The sequence below is a fragment of the Platalea leucorodia genome (assembly GCF_965183815.1).
Source record: "Platalea leucorodia genome assembly, chromosome: 1".
Lineage (NCBI taxonomy): Eukaryota > Metazoa > Chordata > Aves > Pelecaniformes > Threskiornithidae > Platalea > Platalea leucorodia.
Genome location: NC_138823.1, coordinates 24,519,154 through 24,544,063, shown reverse-complemented (window position 1 = coordinate 24,544,063; position 24,910 = coordinate 24,519,154). Strand labels below are relative to the sequence as shown.

At 37.5% G+C, this 24,910-nt stretch overlaps 1 protein-coding gene across 12 annotated transcripts in view; it reads left to right on the top strand.

The window, feature by feature from the left end:
* VPS13B (vacuolar protein sorting 13 homolog B) overlaps positions 1 to 24,910 on the top strand; it is a 485,731-nt gene that overhangs the window by 24,501 nt on the left and 436,320 nt on the right. For 7 of the 12 annotated variants that reach the window (XM_082316767.1, XM_082316764.1, XM_082316761.1 and 4 more), the window contains exon 4: positions 22,494 to 22,617. In XM_082316767.1, coding sequence (XP_082172893.1) covers positions 22,494 to 22,617 — 124 coding nt within the window. The remainder of the gene's footprint in view (positions 1 to 22,493; positions 22,618 to 24,910) is intronic. The other 5 variants (XM_082316760.1, XM_082316766.1, XM_082316768.1 and 2 more) reach the window with 1 other exon arrangement.

Genomic DNA, 24,910 nt, shown 5'->3' with positions numbered 1-24,910 from the left:
GTATACAACGGTTCTTTTCATCTGAAGTCCTCTAGTTGTTGATGATGCTAAATCTTCTGGAGTTAGCTTTCCTTCCTCAGGACTGTTATCTAAAGGTCAAGATACTCTCATCTTTTCTTCATTCATTACATATCTAAGAGTATTCCACTCATAAATGTGGCTTATAAAACTGTAGTTTATTATCCATATACTGATTGTTTAAGCACTTCTGTCCTCAGAAGAGTAAACCCAAGTGAACTGTGCATATTATCGTTGTGTGTATAACTCAAATTAACTTGAAAAAAGAGCATGCAATAGCTGCTGAGTCATTTTACTTTGGAATTTGTGATGAAAATATAATGTCTGCAAAATGAGATTTTCTTTGTAGTGAAATTCCAATGTTGTTTTTAGCCTTTCTTTCTCTTTTGTCTTGGAAAAATAAATGAAACAAGATATTGAGTTTGGAAGAACACAGAGCAGTATTTTCCTGCTTGTCATAGCAGGACCTGCACATTTTTGCAACTATTCAGTATAGAGTTGTATCTAATTAAACTGCTGTTCTGTTGTGTGTGACTTTTAGCTTGGATGTCTGGTTCTCCATCCTAGACTGTGTTTCTGGCTGTATTTCCTCCGAAGCATTACTGTCATGTTTTTCACTGAAGTGCCTAATAAGGTACAGGAGTCCTGTGGCTACAGGGCACCACCAGGCATCACCTCCCTCTTTTGGAGGAGAGAACTGGACACATCCAGAGCTAGTGTGTCTCAAGGCCACGTTTCACTTCAGGTGGATGTTTTTTTTGTGTGTGAAAACAGCAGAATATTTGGATCCGACAAAGTAGTGTTGCTTTCAGGAATATTGGAAAACTTTATTTGAAACAGAAATACCAAAATACAGTTTTTCAGAAATCTGAAAGTAAACTTTGGTCCTTCCAATTAAATCATTTTTTCCACCTGTCTTCATCTTGATCTAGTAGTAAAAGCAAGTATCAAGGTAATGAGACCACAGGAGCCTGACTGCAGTGAATTGGCCAGTTTTAGCATCCGGTGTCAAGCAGACTTGCTTCAGAATTGCCGTCTGACAAGCATTCATCTTCCCTCTCGCCATACTGGACCTGGCTGGAGGTTGATGATTCTGGCCCACAAATTCTTAATTTGGGATGTAATTATATGATTCTGACTCTACTTGAGGGTAAACTGCAGCTAATTTGAAACTAACGTGTTATTTCTTTATCCATTGTTAAACCAATCTAATCCTTATACTAACACTGAGATCCTATCCAGTCCTTGGCACCAATGGGACTGGTGCAAGTCCTGTGTGCATTGCTTGCTCGTAGAAGATGGATCCTAGCTCTTGGTAACTTTTTATGACCTGCTGACGCTGGTATTTTGTGATTTCCAATTTAGTAGGCTTCTGAGCTCTCCTGAGCAGAGAGCAATCTTATGTGCTCCTTTCTCAGCTTTTGTGGAAAAGAACTGGGAGGCAGTTTGCCAGTCCTAGGAAAAAATGATGGGTAGTGCCACAAGGGAGAGAAAGCTGCAGGGGTTGCTGCTAGCAGTCCTTTGCTTGTGAGATACCACTGTAACACAAACACGAAGGAAGTGTGGCTTGGTGGGATTGAGCTTGTAATGAGTGGTGGTGCCCTTCCTCTTTAAACTTTGTCCTGTCCTGCTCTGCTTGAAGACAGTCAGAGCAGCACCACGTGCATATGTGTTCCTTTTCCCCCACTGCCTTGTGCCTCATCCCAAAATGATCTTAATTTTTAAGTTCTCTTTTTCTGTCCACTCTGATGTTTTTGACTTTTGCTCATTTTTTGATGCCTGACCTGTGAGCTTTGCCCGTCTAAAATGTCTGGTGTACGACATTTTTTATCTTTTATGAATATGTAACATTCTTGGATATCTTCACCTGATTCAAAATCTTTAAGTAATGGTACCTGCGTCTTTAATGTGTAGCATGTTTATATTTTATACTCTTGGTTTTTCATTTGAAGAAACACATTTCTTAGATCTGTGCAAAAGGCTTACGTATCATAATCTTAAGTGGAGTGTTCTGCTGTTTCCACTGTTTATTCCTGCCTCTAGGGAGACATGTAGTGCTTTCTCAAGTGATTTCTAAAAGTAACCTTCTGAACACATTCAGGTCATAATAGCATAAAAGCTTCCTTTGTAAATGATGATTATTTTTGTCATTGAACACTGGTGTAATGAATTTAAATGTTGCACGATCTTGTCATCTGTGCTGGCTTGATACAGCTTCTTGCACAAATCAAAATCTTTTTGCTATTTATTTCTATTCTTGAGTACAAATTCACGTGTTCTGTCACATTTACTCTTATTATTGAATAAGAAATAGTTTTGTTCCCGCAAGGTTATCCTCTTCTTTCTGCAATTCAAGAAACATAAGTGTGTTCCTAAATATACATTCTGCCTTTGCTCTGGTTTGGTTCCCTGCAACATGTGGCCTGTTCAAAGAGAAACAGGGGCCTAGTCTGTGTCCTGTTCTGCTTCTGAAAGGCACCATACATGTAGAAGCAAATACTGAAGTATGGTGCTTCTTGATTTCAAGTATATACTGATTAATCAGTAATGATTCTAAATGAAGAAGAAGAAATGGTAGGGGGGCAAGTAGAAATGACAGGGGGGCAGGCAGGAAGATGGGGAAGGGAGGACAGGGATGCTTGCTGACATCCAGGTCAGCCCACGCATGTAAGAGTTTGGTAGGCTTGAACATTTTCATAATGATTCTTAAGCTTTATTCCCTGAGAGACCTCATATGTTTCAGCTTTCTACTCATCATTTACTTCGGATCACCACTTGCTCTGCTACTTGCTACTCTGTAAGATGCTGTTCTCCACCTGAGCTATTTTCTGCTGCCTGAGCTTATGCTTTGCCTTTCCGAACTTCCCTTCCTTGCTTCAGCCACCTCCCTCGCTTAACAAACCCGTGGTGCTTCAATTGCTACTTCATTTTTAATATGAATATAGATTTCTTGAAGCTATTGCATAGTTTATTTTGTCTTAATTAAAGGAGTGCAAGACCTGAGTTTTGGAAAGGGTTGATGTTGTATTTTGAAGACGAGTAGTGTATAAGCACCCTCCCCACCAGAAAGCCAGGCCTTAGAATCTTGTCCTGCAGTCCTGTGCCAGTTTCCATAAGTATTTGTTTTATTCAGAATCCTGATCTAAACTAGGCTGAAAATTAGAATAGCAACTAATTAGAGGACAAAGGTAATTTTTACCAATGAAATGTTTACAGCATTTGGAAACATTTATTTCTTAAAGATTAACAAGTGCCTATCTGACAAAAACAGTTATATAGTACTGTCTCTGAGTTTAAATTTAGACAATAATAAAAAAAAAAAGATATTTGGATTCCATTAGAGTAGCTCAATCCCTTTAATACACTGTTTGGATGAATCTCATAATTAAAAAAAATCGAACACTTGTACAATTTCTTATGGGAGCTTTGAAGTATTTTCATTTGGCTTGGTAAGCAGAGGCAGTGTGCATGGAATTTTCTGATGTAGGTTTTTTTTCTGACAGTAAAAATACAAATAATAGTAGTCTTTATTACACTTGCATTTATTAATAGAGCTGTTTATAAACTCTCACTTGATAAAATTTTTAATGAAAAGCAGTTTATTTTAGGAAAAATTGCCTTTTCTTTACCCTCTTGGGAATGATACTGTTGTCCTGTTTTTCTATTTGTTCTTTTGGGAATTTTCATTTCTAAAAAAATGTTATTGCATGAACTGTTTAAATATTTGGTGTTTTGTCCAAAGCTGCTCGTATAGAAAACCACTTATATATTTTCACTAGGATGTTAAATATTTAAGACTGAAGTCAATTAATCACTGGAATGTCATGCCTCTTCTTATGATCCATTTTCTTAATTGAGTCATTGCTTTTCCAACCTCTTAGCTATGTTCCCCTGAAAGGGGTGATTTTAATTATGTATTTCATTTAACACATTGGGGAACAGTGATACATAATATGCTTTTCAATATAAATTTAATCACAGTAACAATATGAAATGCAAACACTTTTCTACACCATTATCTTTTTTTTTTTTTTTTTTGGTATAGTGTAGGACTTGGAGAAAAAATTTAGTAGTAGTAATGTACCTTGTGAGTCAGTAGAAAGAGGGTTCACAGTATGGCTTTGGGTGTGTGTTTTTCTTTTTTTTTATTGTGTGAGGCTGCAGATAACATGTTCCCATGTGTTGTGAGTTACATTATCTGCTCAGTCAATCAGTTCTTCTGCTCCTCTGTAACAGCAGCTGCGATAAACTTTTAGCAACATGTAAGTTGTTGGAAAAAGTCCCTAATTAAACTGTTAAGTTTATCAAACTTCAAAACTAGTCTCTAATACATGTACATATTCAGAGACAATACTCTTGTCTCCTGTTACATTGAAACTAGCTGCCTGTTGGTGTTTGCTGTGTAGTTAGCTAGTTTTCTTTTTGTCTTGGGCCAAAAAGGCCCAAGGTAGGTTATGCAGAAGGCTTCTTGTTGCTACAGGGTGTAGTGTTTAAGATGCTTCAGGAGATCAGTTTGGGGACAGCAGTGTTGCCGCTTCACTGCCCTTATGGTACCTGCTGAGAAGTCAGCAAAGCCCCTGACTCCCGAGGTCGGCCATGGCTATCCACAGCCCTTCCCTCACTTTGTGGGTGGCCCAGCAGGTTCCCCAGTTGTCAAAACTCATGTGTAGTCCAGTAGCTTTACCCAGTGTGTTTCATTGCTGTGATATGTATTGCTCTTAATTAATGCAATTCTGAAACCAGTAGTTTGGTTGCCCAAAGATTGAGTTGAAAATATTTAGGCATTTTAATTTCCTCCTTAGCAGTGGCACCTGCACAAAACACCACGTGAGCAGCAGGTAGTCTCACGATTCTCTGGAGGGTACGGTTTGCTACAGCTGGTTTTACTGTACTCTTATTCAATAAAATGTTTTACTGAATATCTCATAACAAGCTGCTGTTATACAGTCATGGTGGTATTTTGTAATATACCTAAAATAATCCACCTGCATGGTTTTCAGCAAAAGTTTTAATGAACTGAGTCTTCCCCCACTGCTGGCCTCCTTCTACCTCCCCACCCTGAGCTGGAGAATGTCCCAAACTCTGCTTGAAAGGTGATGCTGGGGCAAGGTAACTCGGGAACTCAGGCTCCTTCCACCTGAGAAACACAACTCCTTCCTCCAGAAGCGGGGTGGGGTGGGGAGAGAGAAAAAAAAAACAACTTTGCTAGGTATGCAGACTTAACAAACATGCCTTTCATTGCTTATCTGAAATGCTTGAACACAGTATCTTTTTTCTAACTATGTTGTCTTATATGGTCCTGTTTTACATCAGGAACAACGGGATGTATCTGAGGTACATGCTGTCACCTAGTTTCTGAACATTCTGCCGCGGGATATTCAGATGGTTTAAGTGGTAGTCATCTAAACAACTCTATGCTAGTATGGGGAAAGACCTGTTTCCAATAACTTTTATAGATTTTGCAGTATTTAATATAAATCTAGTAATATCTGTGTATGTAATTGTCTTTATATGATCAAAATCAATTATTGGACATACTTCCACATTCAGATGCCAAATTAAAATTTGCTGTCAAATGTGAGTGAGGTTTCTTTTTCCATTTAATAATGCTAGAACTAAGATTTACCACTCTGTGTAGTTCAACTTTAGCATGTTGCAGTTGATTGAAGTATTGCTGTGAGATGCTTATGGGAATTTTTTCATGCTAGTTGGTTTGGCTGTTATTCAGAGTCATTTTCATAACTTCTTCCAAGCTATTTTGGTAAACTTACAGATCTTGCATATAATAAGCCATTTAGTAAATTTTAGTCCCTTTAAAATCTTGTTGAGAGACAATCACACGTTTGAGTTTTACATAGCAAAGGAAATATCTGTGAAAGAGAACAGGGGCAATGTCTGCTACTTTTTCTTTTTGCCTTGGGTTAAGCCGGGTGACTGGCCATGCTATGACTCTCACTCTTTGGTGAACGTTATATTTCTTGTGTATTACAGATGCTGTTTTTATGGAGCCCTTTGGTTTTTGTATCTATCGCTCTGCTTTCTTGTTTCCTTTGTCTTTTGTCACCTTTGTCGTGCTATCCTACCTCCATTTCTGATCATCTACTAGTCTGTCCTTTTTGGCACTATTCAGTAGTGAATACTGGTGTAAGTAATTACTGAAAAAGCTTCCTACCGTCCTGGATGAATAGGCTTTTAAGACTGACAGGAGCTTTTTGATCATCTAATCTGATTTTCTTATAAGAAGGTGTCTATAAATTGAACTAATTTTCCCTGATCTTTAGGGCTGCCATAAATCAGGTTTCTTCCTTGGGCTAACATATGACACCCAAAAAATTAGTTTGGTGTCTGAAAGTTTTTCTTGGGTAGATTTAGGGAGGATTTTTTGAACTTGATCAGTTTGTTTGCAGGGCTAGCAGCCCTAGGAAACTGAATATCTCTGCTCTTGCTACTGCACACTTGGAAGTACAAGAGAAAACTTCAGCTGGGTGATTTAATGATTCTCTCTGATGTATAATACCACCACGGGGCTGGTGCTCTCCCAGATGCATGCTCTGCGCTAATGGCCCCTGCAGGAGGGGAACAACATGAGACTCTTGGATGGAAGGCAGAAACAGAGTGCTTTCTCCCTTTTCCCTCCTGACATTAGGAAGAGGAGGAGGATTTCATGTTCAGAACTTGTCAAATTACAGTGTCCCAACCTCTGTAACAATTTTAACAGTAGTAAACATACAAAAAGACTCAACTGGACTAGTCGCCTGTGGCTGGTGTCTACTTTCTTTATTTGATATTTGGCAAAATGAGCTATGTTATCTTTTGATTGCATGAATATAGGTGGATGGATGGACTTAAGCATAATGGAGTGTATTAAGCAAAGTGTAACATTTGCATAGGAGGAGCGAGGGAGAGAATAAAGGGGGTGGGGACCAGAAAAGAAGTGCTGAGTATGTTGGTGCTTCTTGAGTCCTCTGGGATGTGATGCACACTGTGTATTTCTGCATATTTGTTTCCTCAGCACTGTGTGGAACGTGCCCAATTTTTAGACTGGATAAGCAGCTCGTGGTTTTTTTTGGTTGGTTTTTTGTTTGTTTGTTTTTCGTTTGTTTTGTTTAATTCAACTGAAAAGCCCCGCTACTCTTCAGCACTTGCTCTTCTGTTCCTGCAGTTTTCTGTCCTTCATGACGCTGATGGAGCAGTCAGCAAAAATTCCTTTTGGAGGCCCTCAGTTTGTGGTGCTTTTGAAGACTTTTGAAGTTGAGGTTAGAGTTGGTCAAAATATTTTTGTGAGGATTTAATCTTGTTCAAAAAACTTAAAACGTACAGGCGTTCTGCATAAGAGAAATGTTGCCATCGTCTTTGGTCATTTGCCCTTTGGGATAGAACCCAAAGCTATGGTGAGGAGTTACTCTATTTTGTTGCTTTCTGCAGCTGTAAATCAGAATTGATAAGGTAAGAAGTGAAACAGTAAGAAGGAGCGATACCCTGAAACTGGGTGATTCCCAGGCATTTTTATGTGTGATTTTTCAGCAGCCTTGAAGTGCTTTCCTGCTTTTAGAAATGTGTAAATAATCAAAGTTGTCACCGTCCATAAATGTCTTGATGCAACCCATTGAAAATCAGTGCTGTACACCTTATTTAAACATACCAATGAGAGGTAACAAATACGATTTCATCAGTGATTTGCGTTAATCGGAGCTCTCTGAAAGAGAAAAGCTAGCATCTGTTTGTTTGACTCCTCTTTAGTGCCTAATTACAGTGCAAAGCTTTTATTCTAGAACAAATCCCAATTGCCCCTATCATGTGGAAACAAGAGAAATATGTTTAGAGTCTTCTGTTATCTCACATCATGTGTGTTAGGTTTTGAGACACTTAGTTTTTATGTTTGGAGCTTAAGAAGTCCTCAGTCTGATATCAGAAGAATGTAATATTCCAAATACATGTAAATAACTATTTTTGTTGTGATTAACCTAAAATGATGTAGTGGTGAGGATGGTTTGCATCTTAAAAGAAAAATCTAAGCCTCTGCTTGGTTTTCTAAACCAAGCATATTCTTATGTAATAAATAAATAAATGAATATGGTCTTCATTGTATATTTCTAGCACTGTTGTTTTATAGACTAAAAACCTGATCAGACAGGGAAATGTTTCACGTTGAAGTGTAAACCTGAAGGGGGGGGGCGGGGGGAACAAACCAGGCAAAGACCTTTCATTTACCGGGATAGTTATGAATAGTTATGGATGTTTGTTACAAAAGTAACAGACAAAAAATATTTTCCCTGACCTACAACATATACCACATGCAAAGGTTTTGATTAAATACAAAGATATTTTTCTAGTAAAATACAACATTGTGAATACCACAGATGGATATCACTTACTTGATACTTCTCACAGAAAATGTTTTCATACACTCTTTTGCAAAGCTGAGTACAGGAACACAGATAACTCGTGGAAAATATTGTGGTGTATTCAGGCCATCTGCTTTTTTCTCTTAAATTTATTTTGCAGACTGAATATGGGGGAAAAACTTCATAGTATGAGTTTTGTCCATGCAGATATGTATGGGACCCTTTTGTTTGTGGGAGTAGTTGTACAATAATGTCTTAATAGATAAAGTGTCAGATATCTGCTATCATTAAGCAAAAGTGTGTAAATGTATAATATAGGTATACATACACAAACTCATATAGGTATACATACACAAACTCATATGTAAATACATACCAGTTTAGCTGTAAGTATATCCACAGATACTGTGTGTATATTAATCTGTTTTTATATACTAAACTGATGAGCATTGCGAAAATATCTTCATGAAGTAATCTTTCTTGGGAAGTAATTAAAGACTGCAATATAGTACATTTGTGCATAGGAACAGAGGGTATGTGGTGGGCAAGTGTGCACATAATGTGGTTTATAATCTGGCCACAAAAGAACAACAGAGGTGGAAGCATCCTTGTTTTTTGAGATCTTACATGTGACATGTTAATTTTTAGTTGGAAATGACATTTTAGTAAGCTGTATCTGTGTATCTAGAAGTATTCATAGTTCACATTTGTAGATTAGTTTCGCATTGACACTTGTGATGTAAAAATCTATAAGGAGATTAGATGATCACACTGTGAGTAGTGCTATTTTTGTTGTCTAGAGTTTTTATGAAAATCATAAAAGTATATATACAATTGATGATTTTCCAATATTCTATATTGTGATTTGACATGAAGTTTTGGTTTCGTAATATCGGTGCTCTTTGTTCTTAATCTATATTGTTACTACTTTAGTTTTCAAAGAGCTACTAAAACCCACAGGTTATCTATCTCCAGTATTGCATCTCTTACTTGTTTAACCATTGCATTGAAACTGCAACTCCTTAATTGTATTCTAAATTAATTTTTATATTGTGTTTCCTATTTAAACTATATTTGTTCATCCTAATGCTTGTAGAGTATGGAATAGTTTAAAAAAAATGACTGCGTGTGGATAGAAAAAGGCTGTTCATTACTTGGCACAAATGCTTACCTACATGTAAGTGTGCCTGTGCGCTTCCACAAAGGGAGCAGGATTAGGATGAAGTTCTAACTGCCAGATCATGTTTCTAAAAAAAAAAAAAAATATATTTAAAAATAGGTATTTAGATATCATTGTGTGACTATGTTAAGAGACTCATATCACCATGCCACAATCGTGTCCTGTGGTAACTTTCTTGATATGTAGCGTATTGTATATTCGAACCTTGTATTACAGCTTAAAAACTGATTTTGAGGCTCACATAGGCATAAAAGGACTATTTAAGCACTGTACACTTTAATATTCATTCAGTATTAAGTGGGGGTGTGTGGTTCTTTGCATCCTGGCTTCTTGACCAGAAAATTAGGAAATAATGATGTGCCAGCCTGTTAGCTATGTGAAAGCTAGTTGTGTTTTTTTTTCTTATCAAGTATAAAACAAATAATTAATCTCTTCGCACAATGAATCACAAATGTGTCCCCCAACAGTAAATCTTGAGAAAAGCAGCCCTCGGAATCAGTTGACGGTGCTTATTCAAGATTTCAGAAAAAAAATTGCTCAAACTTACATGTTTTAGAGCTTTATATTTCCAGAGCAGTTTAACAATATGTATGTATCAATACTTTCTGTTGAACAAACATAGTTTTTAAAAAAATTTTACTTGTTTATTTATTTTAATGGTATATAGGACTCATTCGGAAGTGATGGTTGCAGTGTCCAACTTTGTAGGCACAAGTATGATATAGCTCAACCTAGTCTGTGAGATGTGGAGTAAATATTTGGCCCACAGGTTGCTTGAGGGGGAAGGAGAGGAGGCCTGCCTGGAAAGAATAAGGGAAGGTTGTCTGTGTATGGTGGATTCAGGAGCGGATGGACGATGGTCTGTGCCACAGGAGGGTGCTAAAGCATGAACCTGATCCCTGGGTGATTGCCATGGGTGGGCAATCCTGGATTGTCTTAGTCCTTGAGTTATTGGTATTACCTGAAGTTCAGATTGAGACTTTTTGTAAAGTGAGGGATTTGCCTTCTGAATAATGGAATTATCTGTTGCAACTGCTCTTCAGGACTGCAGATAAGAAGCATCAGTCAAGGAAAACTCTCTGTACATTTGGTATGAATGCAATTGCACTTAAATGAATTTCTAGTATTGTGGGTAGTATGCTTTAAGTTAATTTTTGAAGAAGCTAAAACTATCCACCATCCCAACAAATATATGCCATGTAAATGATAAATGTTAGAGAAACCTGAATGAGTTGATGACTTAATGGTGTGTTACCTGTGATTACTCATGTCAAACTTCAATTTATAAAAAGATTTTTTAATGTAAATAAGTAGATAAAAACCTGAGGAATTGCAGATCTAAGACAATATTTTTTGTGAGTTTAGCTTTAAATATATTCCTTGGCCTATGTTATTCAGTAGTTTTGTTACAGATGATGTTCCATGTTTTAATTTGAAACAAGATACATTATTTTCTTCTTCCACACTAAATTCTCCTTGAGCTTTCCTGCTTGGCATTATATGAGATTAGAGGATGTTTCCAGGATTTTAACTTTCCCACATACATATTTTTTTCCCCAAGTTCTTTTGAATCTTGTTTCTCCATCCTCTTGTCCAATTTTTAATCTCTTGTGCATGTGGCTGGAGTGCACAGTTGAGCACCAAACAGTAACAGTCCCGTCCCCGTTCCCCCCAGCTGCTTTCAGAATATTTGTATGTTTTGTTCCCTGGGGCACTGCACTTCTTGCAGACGCTCACCTTCCTCCCTCGTTTAAAACCTGTACTCATTCTTTCATTGCAAATTAGACCAGAGATAAAAGAAAAATTATTTTCCATTCAAAATGATTGGCACAGATTTGGGAGAAGGGGTTTTGCTCCTGATTTTATATTAAAAAAAAAAATCCCTTTTGATTAGCTTGTACCAAGGAAAGTATATTCATTGGAAGAATTTTGAATGTCAAAATTTGTGTGAGGAAGGAAGTGGCATGCACGTGGTGGTCACTAGAAAGAATAATAAATGTTGGATCCTGATAAAAAGTCCTTACTGCCTGAGAGGAGGCACATTGTGTTTTAAACTAACCAATGTGATAAAAATTTACGTATTATAGTTACAGAGGTCTTTTGTAAAGCTTCACAACATTTATAATGTAGTGTTGACAGCTACACTTCTCAATATATATATAGCATTCTGGTGGTTTTGTGTGATGGATTGCTGACTATTTTAGAAGATAAATTTTTGTTTGTTTAGGTTTAAGGTAATGTTTCAAAAGCTTTCTTACTTAAAAAGCAGTACACTGTAAATAGCAATAAATTCCTTGAAATGGTGTAAATGTCGCAGGCTGACAATTGCAAAAGAAATGACTGATCATAAGTAAAAACTTCTTAATGTACATGTTTTGAATAAGTTGCACCTATATGTACTTTTTTACATTTACTTACCAGGAAGGTTTTGCAGCCATTCAGCCAGCTTTTAGTTTAGTCCATTAGTTTTGTTAACTAATGTTATTTAGATAAGATGTAATTGATAAATTACATTTGGTGAAAATCTGTTCTTCCCCATAGTGGTATCTTAAGTTAACTTAAGTTAACTTAAGAAGAAAGAATAAAAATAAAATACAAAATTTAAAGCGAGTTGTCACAAATACAGTAGGGCTGTTAATGTGTAATTGAATGTTTAAATACAAGCATTTTGATAAAGTTATCATCTTGGTGTTATGGAAGTTTTGTGTGACACAACTAAATAGCTGGAGATAACTGGAACTGGCCACTAACTTGGCTTCTGTGTTTAGAATTTGATCAGCTGAAAAGTTAGAAAACTATAAATTAGGACAAATGATGTTTCAGCCAGGCGTATGGAAGTCTCTAAAATTTAACATAGTTATACTCACCCAATGGATTTTAATTTGTTAAAGCTATTTGAATATCATTCATACGTAGCATTAATAATAGTTGCATAGTATTACATGTATGTGCAGAGAATGCAAAAAAAGTATACTGTATGAGCATAACTATTGGAAATAAGTTAGGAAATGAAGTTTTGTCTTAACATAGTGCTAAAAAGCCAGTAGTATTCTTTTTGTGAAGACTGTGCTTAGTTCTTAAAAATGGGAAGTATTTTTTACTAGTGCCATGTCAATGTTCCAGTCTCCTGCTGTAGATCATATTGTGTGCCGAGATCTTACTTTTTCTGTAATGAAATTCCCAACGCTTTTGAATTTGCAGAATGCAGTGAAAACTGTAGAGAGTTTCAGTAGTGCTGTGCCTGTGGCTGAGAAATATTATTCTTACTGGAGCCTCCCTGCACTGGCAAAAATATCCTGCAAAGTACCATTCCCAGCTGGGGAAGAATTCCCCTGGTGCATGTTCTGTGGAGAATGGCTACAAGCTCAAATTTGGCTTGGACCCATCTCAAGCAGTAGCTGAGGAAGAAAGGACTGCTAGGCTAAAATCTATGACCCCAACACATTTCAGTTGTGTTGGGTTTTAAGCTTGGTATTGTAAGGAAACCAGACGTGCATCATGATGCGCATGCATCTTCTTCTTCTTTTGCAATGGTCCATTACGTTTTGAACCTATTGATTAGTTCCAAACAGTTTTGATGGAGAATTAGTCACTTTAAGGATAATAACGTATAAATTTATGAAAATCAGTGGCAGATGGGGAGACCCCTGATGGGTATACTCCTCCTTCTGACATTGGCATATATAATCCATTGCCATTTCATTACCTCCTTCCCTCTCTTTCCACCCCCAGCGGCTGCCAAAAGCCAAACACTGCCCAAATGATGCTCAGCAATGAAAAGAGCTTACTTGGATAGCAGGTTCTCCAGGCAAAGCTCTCTGCCTCAGGCCTTCCTCTGCCGTGTGTCAGAGGTTTGTCCTGATGTCAGGAATTTGAGAGCTGAGGATTACTCAATTCGCTGGGGCCCTGCTGTAGGTATGCAGCTCAATAGCATTTGGGATTAGGAGAAAACTTGGTCTGGATGGTATTATACCTTCCTCTGAAGGAAGTGGGTAGCAAGGTTATGTTGTAATAAAAGTTATTACTACATCCTTGGCAGGTGCTTGGTGGAGGGAATTCTTGCACATAGGGTCTGGCTTTCTAATAAACTGCAGTAGAAAATGTGTTAGGGAAAAGTACCCCCTAAAGAAAGTGTGAAATGGAGTTGCAAGTACAACCCACTAGTACAGTGGGGGAAACAAGTACCCTTAATAATCTGCTACCACAAGGGAAAGTGACATCTTGGTGAAGAGTCTGGGGCCAGTTGAAATAGGGTTGGGGACTAGTGCTAGCCCTCTAGCAGGTGGAACAGATTACAATAGGAAGTGACCTGAATGGGCCAAGTTTTTGCTAATGGTTCCCAGATGTTGTTTAATGAATCAGTGATGTGATTGAGCCATGCTCACTATGGTGTTTCGATCTTCCTGCAGTATTCAGGCCAACATACTTGATAAAGGCTAGAGAAATAGTGCTCAGCTATTTTTAATTAATATTTCAAGGGACCTGCAATAAGGATGAGAGTATGTCCAGTCTTTGGTACAGATCTTCCAAAATAGCACACAAAAAAATTAAACTGGCTTAAATACTGTCACTGTACACAGAAGAAATGCAGTGGTGTACGAAAAAAATGTTTGTTGTGGTGCTGACCAGTTCAGTGGCTGGACCTGTCTGTGGGTGAGGTGGTCCTGTAACAGCCCCTGAATTGTGCCTTGGGCTGGATGACAGCAGAACAGTCAAACTGTTCTGGAGTTTCCATGTATGGAGATAAACCGTTTCAACTTGAAATATTCTGTTTTGTTCAGACTTAATTTTCAAGAGAGAGTTGGTTTTTTTAAATATATATCAGTTCTTTTAACACTCTTAATTTCATTGTGTAAGAAAGATTTGATTGTTTCTGAACACAAGTTGGAAAAGAGAGTAAACATGTAGGTCACTTCTTGTCTCTCTTCTTCTCATGTTTGCAGTCTCTTCTCCTGAGTGTGTTTCCCGTCACTCTTTCCTCCCAGTCCTTCAGGGTAAACTGTTTCAGCCACTCTTCCTTCTTGCTTCCAGGCACAGAGAATATGTGGGGCAGAAGGAACCTTTTTAGCCCATATCCGTATCGGGGATGCCCCACATCATCAGTTTTGCTGAAGGAGCTCACCTAGCAACTAGTCTTTCTGCTACGTCTCTCCTCCCAACTCCTTTCCTTTCAGGCCACCTTGGTGTGAGAATTACTGAGTTACAGAGTTCTGAGAGTTTGTGGAACAAGCATTTAGGAATTACTTTTTTTTTTTTTCCATCCCTTCTATCCTTCCTTCTATAGTAATGCCAAATCTGAGTATAGCTGCCAGTTGCTACTGTAATATTTCTTACTGTTTGTTGTTTTCTTCTTTGTAGCTTTGAGAGCTCTAGTCATGGATCACAACTCCACTGTGCTAGGTGTTAAACAAACACAGAATAATGTTACAGAATTAAGATGCCCTCACCCGTATCCCCCCAAACCAAAGCACTGGGCAAACTTCCTGTAACATGAGGAAGAGTGAAATCCTTAAAAAGCTTATCTAAGGAGAAATTGCAGAAAAGCCATTTTGAGATTTTTTTTTTCTATTAAAAAGCACTTACATCATGGTAGGTGGCCTCATAATTTTTTAAAAACACAATAAATATATCAGAAACTTTACTAGATGATCAGTTAACAGTTTATAGTATAACTTCTTTCCAAAACAGACAGAAGATATTTGTACAACTCCCCTCAAAAAGACTTGCAAAGTCATTTTATTTGTCGCTCTGTCTTGGCTGTTGAGAAATTGGGGTGTATTTCTGAGGAGCACTTAGTGAGATTAGCCTGTTTTATTTATCTTCAGCCCAATGGCCTTATCGCCATTGGGTTTCAGACTCTGACAGCTCCCTATCTTGTAAACAAAGGAATATTCCTCTCAAATACCTCTGATAATCAGCTAATCAAAATAGCAGCAACATCACAGGGAGATGTTATTGCCCAGAAATCAATAGGCAGACAGCACACATTCTGCATGATCAGTGCAACAAACTTCCTACAAGCTTCTTGGCTTTCAGTTGGGGCTGCTGTGGCAGCGTTTTAGCCTGTCCAGGGCTTTCACATGTATTTTTAACTCATACTTCTATTTCAAAGTACATTGTGCTATATGGAATTAACAAAACATGGCTTATGATAACAGACTGAGAGATGGATGTAACCTCCTGATCTAGTACAGGGAGCCTAGTGTGCCTTGCTGGTCACTGCTGCTACTTTTTTCTCTGAATTTAACATCAGCTGAGATCAGATGCAACAAGATGCAAATGCAGGCTAACACCTTGTTGAATTATTTCTTGATTGCTCCAGCTTGTCCATTATTCTTAACCAGGTTACCCTTGTTTATTCCCCCCAGGCATCAAGGTGCTTTGCCACTGCACCTCTGCCCCAAATTCCTTGGTATTTTTCCTCCATAGTGTGGTACATCATTTAAAGAGTTGATTTTTGATATGTTTCTACATGAAATAGTACTGAAAAAAAATTTAAGGAGAAAAATAAAGACCTTCCATCGTGCTGTCATCTGCCTTAGAGAAAAATAGAGCTTAATCTCTGAGTACTCATTCTGAGGTATGTGATTTGCCAGTTTGAAAAGATTTTAAATTGAGTTTTGTAACAGTGAAAGAAAATGGACTGTCTTGAATAGACTTCTGAAGGTACAAGAAGTGTATATGTATAAGCTATATGTAACTTGCATATATAATATAGGACTCCTTAATTATTCTACAAAATAGTAACCTAGTCTGATTTGGCTGAATCTTCTTCTCAGTGTTTTATACTGTCACAATTTTTAAATAGACATATATGTATGTGTATATGTATATAATTTTAAATTTAGCGTACATTAGACTATTAACTCACACCTTCCAAAAGATTTACAGGTGTCATGTTTAAGTCACTGATTTTGCTCTGTTTCAGTGTTGTTACACTTCTAGTTTGCTGTTCATTAGAAAAATAAAAAAAAAATCTGTTTCTGTTAACTCTTAGTAAAATATTCTTTGCAGGATAATTGTGCAATGAAATTATGGAGGCTGTATTAGAGTTGATGACTCATTTGTAAGTAATGCTTGACCTGTGCTAGCCAGCAGAAGTGTTGTTGCAAGGTTAGACAGAAGTGTAGTATGAATTAATTTGTCTATTTGTGTATGTATATAATACATGTTGACAATTATATAGCAGTGGGAAGTAACCAGATATCTTTTTGAAAGCAAGATCTTGATGGTGCTTACCATTCTAATGAAACTTGTAGCGTATTTTTAAGACAATATTTTTAAAAACTTGTATTACTTTTTGTTTCATTTTTGCATGGAGAGGAATCATAGAGCAATTTGGGATGATGTCTGGAGATGATGTAGTCAAACTTCATGCCCAAAGCAAATCCAATTAGAGCAGGTTGCTCCAGGGCTCGGCCAGCCAAGTGTTAAATAGCTCCAAGGATTGAGACTGCACCACCTCTCTGGGTAGCCTGTTCCAATACTTGATCCCTCTCCTGGTGAAAAAGCTTTTTTTGCCCTGGTTGGAATTGCCTGTGTTTCAGATTTGTCAGAGGTGAACGGTGAGAAGATGAGTGGCAATGGACACAAAGTCTGGCTCCCTCTTCTCTGTACCCTCCCAGTAGGTGGCTGTAGACAGCAGTAGGATCTCCCTTCTCCAGGCTGAACAACCCCAGTTGTCTCAATCTCCCCTGAGGGAGAGCGTATGTGCTTCAGCCCCCTAACCGCCGTGGTGGCCCTCCATTGGACTTGGTTCTGATGCATCCATGTCCTTGTACTGGAGAGCCCTAGACTGGGTGCAGTATTTTACACAACGTCTCACAGGGGCCAAAGAGAGGGGAAGAATCATGCCCCTGGCTTCACCCTTGCTAATACAGCCCAGCACACCGTTGGCCTTCTTTGCAGCAAGGGCACATTGCTGACTTGTGTTCGACTTGCTGTCCATTGGGACCCTTGGATTCTCTTCTGCAAAGCTGCTGTCTAGCAATTTGGCTCTTAGTCTGAACAGTTACACAGAGTACCTCCATCCCGGGTGTAGGACTTAGCGTTTGTGTCTGGTCTTCCTGACAGCCCCTTTCTTCAGCCTCTCAAGGTCCCTGTCAATAGCAGCCCTGCCCACCAGTGCATTGGCTTCTCTCCCTAGGTTGGTACCATCCCCAGCCTTGCTGAGAGTACACTCTATCCCATCTTCCAGGTCTTTAATAAGTATGTTAAACACCATGGGCTTTGTACTGATCCCTGAAGGATGCCACAAGTAACCAGCCACCAGTTGGACTTTATACCCCTGATCACAACCCTTTGAGCCCAGTGGTCCAGCCACTTTTTCACCCAACTTATCTCCCACTAGCCAGTTGATATCTCACCAGTTTGGGAATAAGGTCTGTGCAGGAGACTGTGTCAAAGGCCTTGCTAGAATGAATATATTCTAAATATTACTTTTAATCTGGCCACAGGCAACTGACTACTCAGCCATATAAGCACAGTCCAGTAGTGGGAAATGAGTTCCTCTCTTGCAGTTTTTGCATCTTGCAATTTAAGATATGCTTTACAGAAATAGAAATATGTATCTCTTACTGACTTGTAAACGATATTAAGCTCATTGTTTTAGAAATGACGAAGGATCAGAAAAAGCAAAATTTTGTAGAGGAAGAGAGAAAATGGCGATGGAGAACTCTTTGCAAGTTTGTGCAGTAGGTACTTAGGATCAGTTTGGTGTTTAAGATTTTAATTCATAATGGTTATTGTTTTTACACATTTCCCATCTGTGTTTTTTTTTTTAAGAACTCGGTTTTCTTTAACTTGATTTGATGAAAGCAGAGGGACAATATTTGCATAAATAGCTAAGTGATCCCCAAGAGAAAACATTTTTTTTTCCCATGAAGCATGCTTATGAGGTATTTTGGAGGTCTTGCACGTTAAATAGGATTTATGTATTTTTAAAATGAGAAAGTGTCTTTTTGAAGAGAAAAAGAACTACGTATTTTATATTTGGAAAATAGAATAATGAACAAAAATAATAAACTCCACTTACTAGGAAAGATCATAACAAACCTCATCTAGTATGTGTTCAGGTGTTGCCAATTGTGATTTGCTTTAAACCTTGCAGTAACCATTTTTATATTGCAGTAGAAAATTGACTGAGGAATGTGTATGTAAATTTACTAGCTTAGGTGTCTTTAGCATGTTACTTATGACTTGAATAGTTTTAGATGTAACCATAGTGCTCTAGAAAAATATTTCAGCCGAGTACCTGGGCTGACACATTTGCCAAAAGGGGAGAAGGAGCCTGGTTGTGCAAACTTCTATTTGTCCTCGTCCAAGGTACATTTGTATAACAACTCCCATAAGCAGGACCTCATCTTAAAATTTTTTAAGTTTTCTAGGCTTTACTTATGATACAAGCTAGTGGGAAAAGATATTTTTGTAAATGAGTGTTATTTTCTTTAAAAATCATCTCTCTAGATACATCATGAGTATTTTTAGTTTTCCGCTGTTGTGACTGTTTTTTTGGAATCACCCTGGTTAATGCTAAAATGAATGGGCATTTATTAAATCTCATACTATAACTATAGTTATTAGCACTTTTAGAATGTAACTCCCTTCCCTCCCCCAGTATAATTTTGACTTTAACTTTAAAATGTTTGTCATCTAGTGTGAGGTGGATTTATGGGAGTGCAGTAGTTTTAGTGCCTTTTGGCCGGGTGTTTCTGATGACATCACTGTGATCTAGACACAGTGTGTGACTCCAGTTGGTTCCAGTGTTAAATAGTTTCATAATTATGCTAGTTTTGGCAGTTTGCTTGGAACTTTTCCCCATCTCTTTAATGAACATGTTTTACTTCTGGGCTTATGAGACAGCCACATGTTTGAGAAATTAATAGTGTGCTCTTAAAGTTAACGCTGAGCAGAAGCGTGCAGATACAGAAAGCTTTTGGATATACATCTACATAGGAACGTAGTTCCTATAAGGCCATGGCCACTATTATCGTCTTCTGGTAATTAAAGAATACAACATTTGTTTTATAAAGTATCACTAGCTGTTGTGAGAAATGGTGTGTGTTCATGCTCAAAAAAACCCCATGCAGCTCTAAAACCTTTTTGATAATTATGTAATGTAAGGAAATGCATGGATGTTACCCCAGATTAAAAAAACCTTTTTTCAAATGTTTGGTCAGGTTGAATTCTTCTTAAATGTAGGTGTACCGCTACTTCATGGGGATTACGTCACATGGGTATATTTCTGAGATAAATTTTTATGTATTGCATTTTGGCACCATCTTGGAACATGTACATTTTTGTTTTGATTACTTTTAGGTCCAACTTGCTCTAAATGGTTGCAACCATTTTCCGTTGCCACAGACTTGTAGCTAAGGGGAATGTAAAAAGCTTATTGTATTAAATTCATTTATAGGTTAAGGTTTGAGACTTTCTTTCAAAATTAACACAATTTTAAGGGTTCTCCGCCCCTTTCCTTTAAAACTCCCTCCCCCCACCCCAACCCAGTGCGCTAGTGCATATCCCTAACTATCTGAAAATGGTAAAAGCTTAAACCATTCTTATTTCATCTTTAAGTGTTAGTAATATTCTATATGATTAAAACATCACATAGATTTTGCATGAAGTTATGAGAAGATTCATCGAACATGGTTGTGTCAGTACGCAGATAGAAAAGTTAGGCTTGAATGTAGTCAGGCTTGATACAGTTAACACTTCAAAAATAGAATATCTTCCCCATCCCTTCAGCCCCCCTTTCTTTTTCTTGTAGCCAACATAAATATTAAAAGGGAAGTGTAATGTGATCCTATCAGATCAAATAATTAAATAATCGCACCACAGCATTCTGTACAATCTGTAAGTGAGCTCAGGAAAGAAGGAAATGTGCTAATTGAGCTGTTTGGTCACTTTGACATCTTGGGGTTTTTTTGCAAGTTCAAAACATAAATAGCAGTATGGTGGCTCATCTGAAAAAATATTTTCATGCTACATGTAAACTAGTTTCCAAGAAAAGGGTATGGTTAAAAGTTATTTTAAAAAATTAGCTTAAGAGTCTATGATCTAATTTTTTCAGTAAGCTAGAAATGTGAAGGAGAGGTGAGTTTTTCTGATTACGAAATATGCATCTTGATGAAGAGGCTTCCATCACCCCAGGTTTAAAGATAAAGCAAGAGCTTCAAGCTGTCGTTGCTCAGGTATGCCATAGAGTGATGGCTTTCTAATGAAATTGCAACGTAGTTAGAAGTTCTGAGAGAGTCTTCAGGAGACTCACATTCCTCGATGAAAAGCATCAGAAGGTTGTCAAGAAAAGAAAGCAAACAAATGCCCTCCGAACAGAGTTGATGCTAAACACCTATTTCATTTTTTTATGCATTGGAATGGGCAAGTCCTGTATGACCAAAATGGCCAAATAACCATAAATTAAAAAACAATAAACAGCTTGTTTCAGTATTATATTAGTGACTGGAAAAATCTCAAATCCTTTATGGTAACTCACCCTTCTTTTAGAAGCTATCTTCTACCCTTCTAGTGTATGTGGGTCTGTCTCCTGCAATTTCTCCAACTGGGTTCAACTTTCTTCCCTGTCTGCCTCCCCCCGGCTCCCCCTGGCTAAGATTATATTGCTCATCATCTTTTTTTCTTAGTGAAATGGTATTTCCACTTTATCAGAGAATTTGAGAATTTCCCTCTGTGTCCTGTTTTTCTAAATATGGAGTGAAAGAAACCCTCTCTTCAATTGTTTTCGAAGTTGTAGACTTCTATTTAAAATGTATCATTACATGTAACAATTTTTTTTATTTTTCATGCAAAACACATTAAGAAGCAAGTAATGTGAAGATTCTGTTTTGTAATTTCTCTGATATTATTAAAAATGCCCGGCAGCATGCAGGGAAACATGATCTGTCCTGTACAAAAACTCAGCACAGTTTAAGCTGTTTGCTTTTTGGTGGTTAGAGGACTTAAGAATATTATAGCTTCTTACTGCGGTACTTGACATTTGTTCCCTGAACCCTTCTTTTTGTGAACACGTTGTGTGATCCTAGTAATGCCATGACCCAGAGAGCATTTAGCTCTTTTTCTGCAAGAGACTACATCTATTGAGGAGATAATTTGGCTTGGGTCAAAAGTTGTAAGAATTTGCTTCCTCTCTAACGTGCTCTTCTAATACACTTACAAGAATATTTGCGTTACTTTGCTTGGCTTTCTTGCACTTGAGTCTTGTAGTTAAACTGTCATTCTGGAATGTAATGGGAATACTAGTGGGGTATTTAAAACCCTAAATTCAGTTAATTAAGATTTTCTTGTGTCTGCAAATTTCATCTTTAAGGCTTATATCATATTCTCTAATTATGAGCCATGTTTTCTGAATTCCTTAAGGTGAATAAGCTATATAGAAGCTCAAGATGAGCAAGTGCCCTCAGTTAATTTATCTGTTCTGGGGCCATGTTTAACTATTTTAGAAGTCTGCAAAAATATTTTGCTGTGTGAATCAGTTTCAGTTAGCTGTATTAGGAAGGACACGACTCTGACCACTTGAAACCATCTGAGGTGGTTTCATGAATAGGCATGTAAGCTCATAAAATTCGGTAGTTTCTCATATTTGCTTTGGTAGTCTTCAGGGCTCTGTCTCTGTTTGAAGGAATGTTTCAGCAGAAATGCAGCTAGATGAAATGTGTTCAATTGAAATTAATAGTTAAATGACTGAGGGTGTTTCGTGTTTTTTTTTTTTTTTTTTTTTTTTTTAAATAGAAGTTAGTGAAAGTATTAACTGCAAATAGTTTTTTTTATGTTGTCCAGCTAGTTTTGTAATTCCTGTAGTTAGATACACGTACAGGATTGAATTGATGGAAAAACAGTAACAGAAGTTTAATTTACCAAAGCTTTACCAAGTTGTTCTCGCCACATTTACTTTCTTTTTGTTTAGTTGACTCAGTTGCTCTCTTTTCCTCTAGCAGGAAGATCATGAAAGTTGTGGTTCCAGTTCAACAAACCGCAGTACCACGGAAAGCACGAAATCAGCAGTAAAACCACGACGAGTTCAGCAATCTGCATCTCCTGATCCTGATTTGCCTCCAGGTAATCCATAATTTCAGAAGCTGGATTGTATTTGAGTGATAGAAAATACCTAAATTTCATTCAGGTGGCCACAATGTCTAAGTTAGACTATTATAATCTCTGTCCACCTACAGATCATGTAAAGGTGAGTGAACTACTTTAATACTATAAAATAGAGGCAAATTGCAATAAAACGTAGTTAATCCTTATATCTTTTCCTTCTATTTTATTGAATCCTTAAATTTACAGAACTCATTTATAGTGCAAGATAGATTAGTGCGAGAAACATAGGGGTAGTGTGTTAGATTTTATCCTCTGCTGCTCTGGTTCTCCTGTTTCAGATTGCTGTATTTTCTACTGCTCATTAACTGCTCAGTGGTTGACAGTAAGTTCTCTTCTTGTATGTTTTCAGACATTTTGTTTTCAGATTCTTGTAATAGTTTTAAAGGTAAGGTTTTCTCATGATGAGAGTAATGATTCTGAGAGATATTTCTTACTGAGTACGGTATCTACTGGTAGAGGTGTTCACCACGTTTTCTTTTTTTTGTTGTTTTTTTTTTTTTTTTTTTTTTCTCTTCCCCCCGACATGGAATTCAGCTGATTTGAACTTGGAGATATTTATATGATATAAAAATGCCTAAGGAATAATATATCTGATTACTATTGCCTCTGAGTTTGCACAGAAAACTGGAGTATGAGGTGGTGTTTTGTGCAGAAAAATGAAATTGGAGATTATTGGAATGAATTCCAATTTGCCTTCCTGAGGCATGTAATTTTAGATGGGTTAAAGACATGACAATTTTGTGTTAGGCTTTTTTCTGTTTTTTGTTAACAGAAAGTTTATACTTGCTTCGAATGAAAAGAGAACACTGAAATTTAGTATGTGGAATATTATGTACTACAGAGTATCATCTTGCTTTGGAATGGGTACTTGAAGAGCCAGATCTGGAGGCTCTCTTAAAGCTCTGAGATCTAATAAACTCCGGTGGCTTGGAATTGCGGGACTCTTGGCATCCACCATGTCCTACCATGGACAGCGCTTCAGCTCTGGCAGTTCCTTGGCGTTTGGTTCTTTGGGTCTCACCTGTGACCAACAGGAGTTAAAACGCTTGCCAAAGAATCGGATGATTATATTGTCTTCAGTGACAGTTTCAGGATTTTGGTTTCTGAAGTTTGTTTCTGTCAGTGTTATCTGTGCACCTCCCAGAAAGGTGTAGTTTTAGTGAAAGGCTGGAGGTCTGCTTCTTGTAATGTTGACATCTGATGAAGTTAAAACATTCCAAAAGATGTGTTTCCACAGATCCAGATGCAACACACGCGTTGAAGATTGGTTTACGTGTCGCCTTTTATGAATATATTGTGGTTCTTAATGACTAGTGTGCTTATACGAATTGCACATACTGTATTTGCAGTACTGTAGCAAATTATCAGATCTGGTGCCCTCTTATGTTACTATTTGATACATTCTGTAGATGTACTTTGTGCTTCTGTGAAAATGTAGGACACTGTCACCTCCTTCATTGTCATCACGCTCCTTCTTCAACTGCATAGAGCATGTTGGTAGTGAAGTCTAATGATTTAGAGAGCATTAGTGAAATCTTACCTTATTGAATGGACAGTAAGTTACTTTCCATGTGGTGAAGGTCTCTAAATACAGTTGGTTTTGGTTTTTGATGCATGAATAACACTGTTTAATATAGAGGTCCTATGTGGTAAACAGCCTCCATGAGGAGTAGAGGCCTGTTTATAGGAAGATTTTATTCTCTGTGGTACAGGATATGGCTTTGCTAAGCTTTAATTTGCACATCCTGGATTTTAGTAAGATGTTGAGTCATCTTCTTAGATTTGGAAGATATAGGTATCGTACTACTGTTGTGTTTTGTTGAAAGATTTATTTGTCCTTTAGCTCTTATGTGGTCTCAGAGGCGGAGCTAGGCAGAGCTTAGCTAAAAATGTAGCTTTGGTAACAACAGAGTGCTGCTAAACTTCAGATGTTTAGATGTGACCAGTGTGATGATATCAGTTCTGTCAATCAATAGACCACACTGGACTGTAGTGCTACAATATTTTGGAGTGTTGGATCTGGAACTGCATTCGTAGCTCTTACTGCACAGCGCAGCCTGCCGGGTTCTGGAGAATTTGGAAAAAGCACTTATGTGGATTTTGTGTTGCACCTCAGGAGAGAACTTACCCCTGCAGATTTTCTAGTATTTTTAGTTACTTTATCATAGTATACCTGAATTTTAGTGGCAAAGATGGTCATCATGTTATATCTAAAAATTACAGGAATAAGAAGCAACCCCCACTTTTTCTC